This window comes from Pituophis catenifer, unplaced genomic scaffold, assembly GCF_029215685.1.
Source record: "Pituophis catenifer annectens isolate HBS135680 unplaced genomic scaffold, rPitCat1.0.hap2 SCAF_1, whole genome shotgun sequence".
Taxonomy (NCBI): domain Eukaryota; kingdom Metazoa; phylum Chordata; class Lepidosauria; order Squamata; family Colubridae; genus Pituophis; species Pituophis catenifer.
This window is the reverse complement of record NW_027256881.1, coordinates 59,383,837-59,396,901: the sequence shown is the minus strand read 5'-3', so window position 1 is coordinate 59,396,901 and position 13,065 is coordinate 59,383,837. Positions and strand designations below refer to the sequence as shown.

Here is a 13,065-nt window from a genome sequence, read left to right as displayed (position 1 = left end):
TTTATTTATATATATTTTGTTTTTAGACAGTATGACTTCCTCCAGGAATCCCTTAGGTTCTTAGCTGGATCCCTTTTGCGTAGTCATGCATGTTAGTCTTTGGTAACATATGGACACTTTGGTGTGCCAGTGAGGAGGGGGAGATACAGGAGCAGAGGGTGACCAAGTAGGAAAGGAGGAGGAATGTCTCAGACATGGGAGCATTCACTGCTATCATCTGAGCAGCACGTAAAGAAAGAAAAATAGTGGCCCACAGAGAGAAGATGTGTGTTGGGTGACAGCAGAATTTCCTGGAAGGGCAACTGCTGTAGGGAAAGAAAAAGAAAAGTTACCTCATGAAAATGATCAATGGTTTGCAAAACAAATGACTGTGGGATGAAAGGATAATCTTAAGAATTCCAAGATTATACCCACCAAAACAGAAGAATTGGATGTACAGGTAGTCCTCAACTTATGACTACAATCGGGCCCACAATTTCTGTTGTTAAGCAAAACATTTGTTAAGTGAGTTTTGCCCCATTTTACCACAGTTGTTAAGTGAATCACTACAATTGATAAGTTAGTAAGATGGTTGTTAAGTGAATCTGGCTTCCCCGTTGACTTTGTTTGTCATATGGTTGCAAAAGGTCACATAAACTTGGGACACGGCAATGGTCATAAATATGAGTCAGTCACCAAGCATCTAAATTTTGATCACATAATCAGGAGATGCTACGAAGGCTGTAAGGGTGAAAAACGGTGATAAGTCACTTTTTTTCAGTGCCATTGTAAATTTGAATGGTCACTAAATGAACTGTTGTAAATTGAGGACTACCTGTACTGAAAATTGAAATCACATGAAAACAAGAAAACACATAGAATTCTAAATGACTAGTTTTACCGTGCAAGCTGAATATTTCAGAAACTAATGTGTTTTAGAGGTTATTGTACTGCACTACCATAACCAATTTTTTGCCATATTAGACATGCAAAATAAAACAGATATTTTTAGATTTTTTTGTCTCTCTTTCAGATTTTTTATAAGAACAAACCCATACTTTGAAGAGTAAAACAGATATAAAAAATAATGTCCAAGGACAATGGTCAGTGAACTAATGTAGAAAGCTTCCTCATAACAGGCTAGATAATAACTATATTCTTCTTTGGCCATATAATAATACCTGTACTATATCCACACTTTAAAAGGATTCAGAAACAGTGGGACAGGATGAATGGAGGCTAACAAAGATGATCAGAGGACTAGAAACTAAGCCTTATAAAGAAAGATGGACAGCATGTTTGCCTTGAGAAAATATATTTAGGAGGGGATGTGGCTGTACTTTTCAAATGCCTGAAAAGATGTCACATAGAGAAGCATCAGGATCTGTCCTCTCTCATTCCAGAGTGCAGTATGCAAAATAAAGGATGAGATCTGACAGGAAGTCAGATTCCAGTAAAACATTAGAAAAAGAGTTCTTAATATTTAGTTCCGTTTGACAATGGAAGCAATTATCCATAAAGGGAGATAGCTGCCCCTTTTCAGATGTGTTCAAAAAGAAATTAGACAGCCACTTTTCTGGGATGGTTTAATTTGAAATTCCTGCATTGAGCAGAGGTTGGATATGATGGCCTCATCCAAATTAATGATCCTGTGATTTGTTCAATCACTCAACAGTGCATATTTCAACAAATAAAGATTTTCTGGGACTTAATGCAGAAAAATCACTTTCCTATCATTTGTACCTGATCCTATTTTTTATTTGTTTGCTTGTTTGTTTTATTAAACCAGAAATGCCAAGGATTAATTCTGGACATCCTACAGACACATTATTATAGATGGCCCATAGTTTCCTTTCCTTCATTAAGCAGAACTTCACAAAAGAATCTAATCATGTTCTGCTTAAAATAATCCTAAATATATTGACTAAGGATAATTCTCAAAGTGAGAAGAATAGTTTCCTCTCTGACATTGATTCTGTTGCCCTTGGCATAGGATAGGTGGGAAAATTTGAGACAAATATACCCAGGGAAAAATATGTTTATAATTTTGGAAGACATTTCTGTTTCAGACTACATAATAAAAATCAATAGATCCATCACCCATCCATCATCACAGGTTTTAATGCTTATTATTACTGAATAATATTATCTTGTTTTGTATGCTATGGCTATTGCTGTAATCACCATTTTCCTGGGTTTGTAGATTCTAAAATTCTAACTTGTTTGGTAACAAATTTATCAAAGAGACTGAGGAATAATAAACATTTCATTATTTTCTGTAGCTAGGTGGTTAAGAACCGTGTCGGGCATTGACATTAACCTGGGACATTACAATAAATTAAATGAGCTTGATACATTGCAGCCAATAATAATAATTATTTCTTTCTCTTTCTCTCTCGATATGAATAAGTATATTTTGATTATAAATAAGTATATTCTTATTATGTATAAGTATATTATTATTATATTTAAACATACATGTTGATTAATATACATAGCTTTCCCAATTTTTCCCCTTGAATTTGGGAAGCAATGATGCATACAATTCACCAAGTATAATTACCTTTATTTGGGACAATTGGCTTTCTTGGACAATCACCTTTTTTCAGAGTAACATCATCAATGGCAATATCTCCCTCAGAACCTGTCCCACGGACACCTTCAAAGATGATCTGAGGGAAGAAAAGATCAGACTTAGAAAGGATTTAAACATCTAAAAATTTCAACTTTGCAAAAAGAATATTAGATTGCCTTCCTGTGATGCTAAAGCCATCAGTCTCAAAGGCCACTAAATCCCACTTGACACATTGTCTACTTGCCCCCAATTTTCCTGGAACTTTCAATCTTGAAATGTCCCCAAATGGGCCATGATGGGACATTTCCCAGATGAGATAGTTTAGACCAGCTTAAAACAAACAAAAAAAGAGAGATGTGATTTTTTTTTTTTTGCCCCAAATGATCTCTTCTATATTAGATTGTTCTGCAATATTCTGTTTGTTGTTATTGATAAACTATGAAAAATACAAAACTGACTTTAGGACAATAAATGAATCTTGGTGAAATTTAATGAGAAAAGAAAACTCAGCTCTTTGTTACCCTTCACAAATCTACATTTTTTTTTTAGAATTCTTTTTGACAACTGCACCCTTTGGGGCAGTCTATAAGGCCTTGTTTTTTTTTGTTGTTTTTTAATGGTTCAGTTTATCAGTGAATTGTCTGCAAGGTGTTGTTGAGCCGATAAGGTAGAAGGCTGGAGGCTTTAAACAACTTCCTGGAAGCCATTTCAAATTTCACATCCTGGCCCTGCCTCTGCACTGGAGCAGAAGCTTGATAATTCCCTGTGCCTCTGTCTAATCCCAGGACGATTTCCCCTGATATTCACCCATAAACTATCTTACAATTTTTTTTGCCAATTAAAAGGTGAAAAACAAAAAGCAAAAGAATTTCAATATTGCAATCTTCTGGTTGTGTAATATGGAGGCATATGATTGAGGCCTTCCTCCCTTCCTTGGAAGATAGACAACTAAATGAATTTATTTTAAAAGTTACAATAAAATGCAACCTCCCTTTTAACTTTATATATGGATACAGTCAACATGGATAAAGATAAATTGTAGAGCTGTTCTGATACAGTTGACAACTAAACAAGAACATTTCCAAAGAAATTGGAAGATGGTGCTAGTCTACTACAAACAGCAGGTTCTCCTGTGAGATGGGAGATGTTGCAATTGAGTGTTAGGAACTGCACAAACACTATATATATTCAGTACAATGAATATCTCCATGTCCATCCTGAAGAATGGATAAAAAAAATGAAATCACACAGAATTCACTACCTTGCACAGAGAAATACAAGATAAATAGCACAACACAAAGGACCAGAAGTCAAATGCTATACAATTTCTGGCCTCTTCCTAGAAGGCTGTTGATGCAGATGTTTCCTGTGCTTCGATTATCTGGATTTAAACAAAGACTCCTTTCCAGAGTTGGTCCAACAACTTCTGTCTTTTTTTCAAAAAGACCAACCCCTTCTTTCTATCTGTGGGAGTGTCCATGACAGACACCATCTCTCCCACATAGAAGTGAATTCTGCATGCCTGAGGTTGTGGGAAGGTAAATTGGGTGTCAGAGTAGGTGGCTTGTTCGGGCTACAGTCACAGCAAGTGTGTCACATGCAAAGGCATGGTAATACCCAACCTTCCATTCTGCAGGGCTAGATTGCTCCATTCACACATTCTGGCTTCATTTCTGTAATATACAGTAGGTCACATGCCTATAGCTTGACAGAGTGGGAGCTTTTTGGAGCATCATCACTGGAAACTTTCAGGAAGAGACTGGACTGCCAGAAATGGTGTAGGGTCTCCTGCTTGGGAGGGGGGTTGGACTAGATGACCTACAAGGTCCCTTTCAACTCTGTTAATCTGTTACTGTTACAGAACCTCTATTTTGCAATGAAATCCAGCTCTGTGTGCCTTTTGTGGCCAACCTAAAGGGGTGAAAAGGTTTGGAGGATAGGATGAAACCATTGGGGCAGCGGTGATTTCTCATATTAGAACGAGTCACTGCTCATTTGCCTTTTGTCCCTGCCTTGATATAAGGGAGGCCGTCCCAAGAGTTTATCAAGGGACAAAATGAACTGTATTATCATATTGGGTGCTAAAATCTCCGTAACTCGGGCTGCTATGAAGGCCAGAGCTATCCTTCTCCCCCTGTACTCCTGACTTTGGAATCACAGGGGGCTCCTTCATTCTCTGAGCTTGACAGTTACAGCTTCATTAGCCCATGCCACCCGTGCTGTTCCCATGGTTACAACACTTTACAGGCAGCGAGGGCAGAGGCCCATTCACCTCCCATTCCCTCAGGAGCAGAGCCAACCTCTGCATTCATGTCCCATTATGCAGGAGAAGACTACAAGCCTGCCATTACCTGTCTTCTGATGATATAAAGCCCTGCACGAAGCCTCCTCACACTGTTCACATACTCAGTGGATATTCAGTGTTGCTGCCTTCCTATTTGCTGAATACTGTGATGGGGGATTTTCAGAATAAAGACCAGATGGAGATCTGTGTATACAGGCTGTGAAATTTCATTTGCCCCTAACCATCTATGCTCTCTTTTATTTTACCTAAGGCAAGTGTGTGTGTGGGGGGTGGGCATTTGAAAATGTTAATCAGTAATTCCCTTCTATTCCTTGCTCATTCTGCAAGTCTGGGTTTGTAAAAAAAATTCTACACAACCTTGGCGCTTACATCTATTTCAGTACGTATCTTTTGAACACGTTAGAAAACAAGCGTGATGCATTCACTTTATCCTCGAATGCACAGTTTAAATAGTTTTTGATTTTTTCTTTTCTGAGCCACAAAACTGCAGTGTAATATTAAGGGAAGTGAAAAAAATCCATCTGACTGCCAAATTCTGATCTGCACATTTCTCTAGAAGAGGCAGATCAATTCAGGTTGAAAAGAGATTCCTCCAGCATTCCTAGTGGCAATGATATCATGTGTGTATATTTATCTGTAGGAAGCAAAGGGCAGATATTTCATGCTCAGCTGCTCTGTTTTCCATAAAAAAAGAACTTTGTCTGTGTATGGATACTATAAATGCACATTTGTTTCCAATTTTCTGTCCCGTTCTATTTTTCTGTAAGGCAGCATTTCTGTTGTAAGAATATTCCATTCTCTGAGATCAATATGTTGTTCTTGGGAAAATGCAATATTTTCCCCCTAGCTAACACACTGATTGCTATTAAGTTGGCTACACAGAACCTGGCTGGAAACATACTGGCCACGTATTGTATATGATATCATGTAATACTATTTTCTCTCTGTTTTACTTTTGTGAATTTTCCAGTTCATTGTCTGGAATTTCTCTGAGGCAGTGTGGTATCTCTCTATATTAATCCTGCAAAGGAATACTCATGTAGAAAAAAAAAATCCCTATATCGCTTTCAGTTATTAGCAGCTATTTTCACAGTGCAATCCTATATGTAGCTATTTAGAGGGAAGTCCTACTGAATTAAATGGTACTTAAGGCCAGGTAAGCGTGTATACGGCCTTAGCCATAGTTCTCCCCAGCAAAACGGCTTCCTCTTGTATATATTGGTTTCGTAGAGCCTGGTGTTACATTTTAGTCACTAAGCACTTGGAAATGTTCCAGTTCTTCTTCAATTCTCATAGCCTGATGAAGAAGAAATGAACTGGATAGAAGTGAGGAAAATGTTACTTATATAAGCCTCATGACACACCCTCTAATGCATTTTCATTAATGCATCTCTCTCTCTCTCTCTCTCTCTCTCTCTCTCTCTCTCTCTCTCTCTCTCTCTCTCTCTCTCTCTCTCTCTCTCACACACACACACACACACACACACACACACACACAGAGTGTAGCATTGCTTTTTATGCCCCTCTGCTGTCCAACCTATTCAGAGACACTTCTGCAAAAGGAAAGACCATCCCTAGGCTCTGAGTCAACAAGCTGGAACAAGCTCATACCAACTGAATGGTAACAAATTAGTTGCCCATCCCAGTTGTCATTAAGCACACAGCAACTGTTGAGCTACAAGCAATAAGCAACAGCCTTACAAGTAACTAGATTATTGTTTTATGACACCCCAAAGTATACGGCACACTTTAGTGCTGAGTAAAAAAAAAAAAGCAAATGCTCATGGCCTCACCCAGTACAAGCAGCGTAACAAATCATTCACCAAAGAAAATAAGATGCCAGGAATAAAATTTGCAATAAAACTCTTAGGGAATAAACACCTCTGGATTTAACACACACACACACACAAGCTCAGAATAATAAATGGAAAATGTATGGCCCTGTTCATTCCTCAATATAGTTCTATTTATTTTGCAGATGCATATCAGTTTTATACTTGTTCAATATTTACAGATCTGAAAAAGATCCTGAGAACAGGTTTGCCAAGATTTTGGTTTTTTGAAAAGCAGCACTGCTGATATAACAAAAGATGGTAGAATTTGCTTTATACTCTGGGAGTTTAAAATCTGGATTTCAAGGTACCAATCAAATAGTTCACACAAAATCTGAACATAAACAGAGTTCATTTACCTGATAATGCTAAGTAAATATGTTTTTGTGCAACTTTATATGAACAAAAATTCTATCTCTATGCCAATTTGCAGCCATAACTCTGCTTTTAAAAGACCATAATCGAATTTTCATCTATGTAATGAAAGAACAATCATAAACATGTCTAGTTCTTAATAGTAAACATAAACTTTTGTGCAATTTATACATGCTTCATATACTTCCAAAATAAAATAGACATTTGAAATCCCACCTAGAGATGGAATAGCACTTATAAATCATCTTTGCAGAATCACAGTGTGCAACTGTTTTTCACTGCTTACAAACGGCTCAGAAAATTAATGCATAGTGGTTAAATTTTGCATAGATTCAACACACCATCACAGAATCTTTCATGAAACTATACAAGATTTCCATAATAATATTTAACACACGCAGGGCTGGCCTAAATAATAATAACATTTTACTATTTTAATGGGTTGTTTTACTAGAGTTTTTTGGCCAATTTATTTAATTGTTTTAAATTGCTTTTAATTTTTATATTGTCATGGTTTTATTTTTGGCTGTACACCGCTCTGAGTCCTTCGGGAGAAGGGCGGTATAGAAATTCAATAAAATAAAATAAATAAAATAAGTAAATAAACACATACCTACGTATAGGAGGTAAGATTTATCTAGCTATACAGCTATACCTCCTACCCAGCACCCCCCTGTACAGGCCACCCCCTCAGATCAAGAGAGAGTTCATCTGTTGATTGTGACAAGAATTGACTAGCTGGCTTGTCACCCAAACATGATGTTGTAGGCTGAGAGTGAGTGCTGGTTCCAAAGTCACCCAGCCAGCTTTCATGCCTAAAGTGGAACTAGAACTCAGAGTCTCATGGTTTCTAGCTGGACCACTAGACCAAGTTGGCTCTCAAAATTTTACTCCAAAATAGTTATGGGACAAGAACATGCTATTGAACATGCAAAAGCAAGGATGGAGCCCAGATAAATAAATGGCACCTAGGACATCACATTTTTCACAACTGTTTATAGCATTTACAGTAGAAACACAGTTTGGATCTGAACATTTCTATTTAACAGATAACATTGCATACATTGAAGAGACTTACTACCATGGATGGATTCACAGCTGACATGTGACATTGCAGTGAATCAGAAGTAATAGTTCTGAGTTTCTTCCACATTTCTCATTTCTGATAATATCTAGTAATATAAGACATGGCATCACTGTGCTACAAGTTTCCTCATGTAACCAGTTGCTGTTTATTGGAGCATGGATACTTGCAGCTGAGTGGTGGTCATCTTAACAATAAGCACTACATCATCAACTTTGCATGCAGTCCCACCAGCTGAGACTCAAATCAAGAACATTCTACATAGAAATACTTTGGTACCAGAATCACTTGTATACTTTTCATTACTATAAGAGCTAGGGATGGGAAGCTGCCTTATCCTTATTAAATCTATCTCTGCCCAGCCAATGGCTTACTAGAGTTCCAGATATGAACTTTCTTCCAGCTGTATCTGGTTAAGGATTGCACTTATGACTTCTGCATGCAGAGGAAGTACTGTACCACTTAGATACAGCCTTTCCCATACCTTTTTCTCATATGAAAGCAGAAATAGTACTCTCCTATGGAGCAGGTGGGAGATTATAATGTGAACTTCCTGACAGGGTCACGATTTGCACCAGGAATAATAGCCACATAGTCCATATTACCATAAGGAAGGGTTTTTGACAGCAGCTACATCCAGTTTCCCATGTAAGAACCTATTCAACAATGACAAAACTCAAGTAACTGTTCAAGCCATCTATTAGTGCTGATGAATTAAGCCCTATTATGAAGCAACAAGTTTGGGCAGGGAGGGGGAGAGGCATGTCTCCTCAGCTACTTTATTACAGGAGGCCAGAAAGAGGTATTCTATTTTTCTTGAACTTGTGTTGCTGCACATTTCACATTTCACCATTCACCATTCAATCTTTGCCTTAAGGTTTGCTATACTAAATCAAAGACATAATAGTAGGTATTATAGGATCTGCTTACCTGGAAAGGTCCTGCAGGATTGATGGGTACATGTACTTGCTGCCACATATTTCCTTTGTCTCCTTTGAGTGACAGGGCTTGAGTGGGTTGCTTATTCCTCACGTGAACCAGGAGATTTAAGGATCCTATAAGGGAATGGCATGAAACACTGGAGTCATACTGCTTCTTTGCAGCAATCCTTTTGTCACAGGGATCAATTGACATTTGCATCTATATTAGATCTTGCACATTGGTTCTTTCACTGAATGCATAAGATGTGAGTAGGGACTATTAACATTCTATATATCTTTCATTATTGCAATCTTGGAGTAGAGATATACATTTAAATTCTTATGCATTGTTTCCCTGAAGAATTCTAGTTAATTCCCAGTTAATCTTATCCCAACTTGGGTGCTTTTATTCATTCAGTAAGTAATATCCCACTTAATGTATGCCTCCATTCTCTCCTTATTATTTTATGCTGATAAAGAAGATCTAAAGAAATGAACAGGTTGCAGTCCTTTATTACTATCAGGATCCCTGGACTACAATATCTACATCCAGTCAACCTTGGTTATAATTATTCTTCAGGCATTTGCCACCATGGGGAGGGTGAGGGAAACAAATTGCGACATAAATTTAAGAAATGCAGTATTGAAAATTGACACTGAACTGTTTGTAAGCCAAACTAAACTCAACTGCAGCCATGACACTTACTAAACACAAGTAGGATAAGTAGAAATCTCTTCACTAAACAGAGAGTTAGATTCAATGGTCTAAATTACCACTTCCAACTCAATGAATATGAATTCAGGTTCAGTTAACACTCCCTGTAGAAATTCTTTCTCAGAATCATCCTGCAGCATACACCTCTGTAATAGGCATCTAAGGAGCATTAAAACTAATAAAATATGTGTTTAATAGGCTTCTGGTCTGGCAGACCTTATCAAAGAGCAAGCTCCAATGAGCAAGCTCTTGTCTGCACATATTGTTTTCTGAAATGAATGTTTATTTAATTGATTTCCAAATGATCACCTTGGGAAATGTGCTAGGATGGGCCAAAGCTATACAAAACTTTGCATATAAGACAATTTCCAATTGCAAGGTTGTGAATATACTGCTTGAGAAATTCGCAGCCTGGCTGGAAGGAAGCAGGTATTACTAAGTTACTGAGCTCATAATTTTATATGCATACTTTCCTGGAAGTAAGCTACCTGAAATCAGGAGGAACTAGGGTAATGGGAAGACAGCTAGAATGGCACTTGCAACAGAACTTTCTAGAAAATGGATACCCAGTTGCTGTTTGCTAATGGTAAGCGCTATATAGTAGCATGATGGATGGCCTATAGCTGGACAAACCCAGTTTGAAACTTCACTTAGCCCTGAGATTACTAGATGTTGTAGTTGAGCCCATCTCACAGAATTACTCATGAAGGTAAAGTAGAGGAAGACATGCCACCCTGAGCAGCAAATTTTTTTTTTTGATAAATCTTATTTTTATTACAAGGGGGACAATGCTTCCCTTGAAAATCTACTTGTCCTTTCTCCCTTAAAACTCTCTAAATTTCAGGTACTTTTTGACCTATTATAAATTACTAGTCATTCAAGACATGCTAAAAAAACCTACATAAAATCCAGACATTTCATTGGTCTCTTTAGGAAAAATGCCATCACTGGGGTCAAGTCACAACTTGTCTCTGTAATATCCAAAATTAATGATTAAAGAAAGAAGTCTAAACAAAAGAAAAAAATCTGCTTAAACCCACACTATTCTTAGATTGTTTTCAATTTTTTTCTATGTAAGAGGGATGTTATGTGTGTTTCTTGGTGTGTGAATGGGTGTTGATAGATACAATTTAACTTCACTGTGGTAATAGAAGCATATATCTGTAGACTGAACAATTCTTTGGTGTTAAACCAAAGAACATAGTCAATTTTGGCCACCTGAGGAGTGTAACTTGAAGGAAGGAGAAACAGGTTACCCTGGCTCTGTGACACTGGAAAGATGGCCAATTATGATTTCTCTTGCTTTGCATTATGGATAGGATGATTTTTCCTTAGAAATCTGATTAATATGCTTTAAACCAGAAGTTTTAGGTTTGGCAATTTATATCCCTAATTTAAATCATTCCACTCTAGAACCAACTACTATCCCTAACAGCTAAGAAGTAAAAGATTTCCTTGACATTATTCACCAGATTACTGTTCTGAAGAGGCAGACAGCAATATTACACAGCAGGCAGATTCTGTATTACCACAAAAATGTGACTGAAGACCGCATTTTCATGGCTACACATTCTAATAGAACCCAAATAAAATAAAATGGAACTGCCATATTTGATTCTATCAATCAAGAAACATATTAATCAGCTCCAAGAGGATATTTAGGAAGGGTGGGCCAACACCCAAGTATTTGAGTTGTGGTGTACAATGAATGTAATAACTTTTCTTCTGCTGAGATCTGAGTTTATACATATCCCATATTGGCCCCAAGCTAGAAACAGAGTGAAGGAATCTATACTCTGTCTCAACATTGCCTTAATTAAATGCACATGCATGCATGTATATACAAATAAGCACAACAAGTTGTCTCATGAACCACAAAAATAGGCATTTAAGGTTGCATTTGAAATAAGCTCCTTTTCTGCAACTTTAGAGCCCTTTCTATCTAAACAACTAGATTTCAGTCTCCTGTGGTTTGCATAGGGAAACATACATACAAAAACCTATTTCTTAAATCTTTTCCCTTCTGCCTATCCCACTCTGCCATATTTCGCCTGACACAATTTCATCCCTGTACACCAGTGGTGGGTTTCAAATTTTTTTACTACTGGTTCTGTGGGGGTGGCTTGGTGGGCATGGCTTGGTGGGCATGGCAGGGGAAGGATAGAAAATTTCCATTTCCTCCCAATCAGCTGGGAGTTTCCACTACCGGTTCTCCAGACCTGGTCAGAACCTGCGGAAACCCACCTCTGCTGTACACCAGAGCCCTTTCATTATGCTATTGCCTTGGGCACTGGGGCTCTTACATCTTTCCAAGCCATTAAGCCAGATTCACAGCCAACAAACATTTGCTCATCCTTTATGTTCAGCAATGCATTTATCTGCATGAAATCTGTCCTCCCACTACTAGACAAAGTTGGTCCTTGGCAACTTGGGTAAAAGGCAATTATTCTCTTCTTTTTCAGTATCCAGTCTTTTTAACATCCGATGCAGTGGTGAAATCTAAAATTTGTTACTACCGGTTCTGTGGGCGTGGCTTGGTGAGGGGAGTAATGTGACTGGGTGGGCGTGGCCAATTTTTTTTTACTTTTAAAACCATTTTTTCTACAACCTCTTCCGCGAAGAGGTTGTAAAAAAAATGCTTTCAAAAGGCTCTGACTATCCCAGCTGAGTTGCCTGATTGCCAGTCAGGCAACTCAGCTGGGATCATCAGAGCTTGGATCGTCAGAGCCATTTAAAAGAAAAAAAGCCTCTGATGATCGTGCAGCTCAGATGGGCATGGGGGGGCAGGGATTTTTGCTACAGGTTCTTCGAACCACCCGCCTCCATTGCTACCGGATTGGGCGATCCGGTCCGAACCGGGAGCATTTCACCCCTGATCTGATGCCTATTTGAAAGTAGACATCAGATAGAGATCTGGCTAAACTGGCAAGGCAACCAGAGCTGTTGATAAATTGGAGGGAGTTTAGAAGTATGAAGTGCTGATGAGGATCCTGTAGCTGTTCCACAAATCAGTGAAAATGTGGCTTTCTTCCCAGGCCTGGGCATAGGGTGGTTGCTAAGGGATTGTTGGTGGGTTTTTTGTTTTTTTTTATGTATTGGCTTGTTTGTCCTGGATATGCATGTTTATTTTTCTTTTTCCCTTTCTTTACTTTTTAGATATAAGCCATCTAGAGTCATTGGCCAAATAAATCCAAATGAACAAACAAACAAATAAAGTCATAACTTGGCTACTAGAGCTGCGGTGGCGCAGAGGTTAGAGTGCAGTATTGCAGGCTACTTT

General features: G+C 38.1%; 1 protein-coding gene across 1 annotated transcript in view; it reads right to left on the bottom strand.

Moving 5' to 3' along the window:
• Nucleotides 1-213: 213 nt before the first annotated feature.
• The window catches only part of MDGA1 (MAM domain containing glycosylphosphatidylinositol anchor 1), a 307,118-nt gene continuing 294,266 nt past the window's right edge, over nt 214-13,065 (bottom strand). Inside the window, exons 15-17 of the mRNA XM_070949906.1 lie at nt 9,081-9,205; nt 2,543-2,651; nt 214-305 (exon numbers count right to left, since the gene is read on the bottom strand). Of these exons, the coding sequence (XP_070806007.1) occupies nt 214-305; nt 2,543-2,651; nt 9,081-9,205 (326 nt within the window). The remainder of the gene's footprint in view (nt 306-2,542; nt 2,652-9,080; nt 9,206-13,065) is intronic.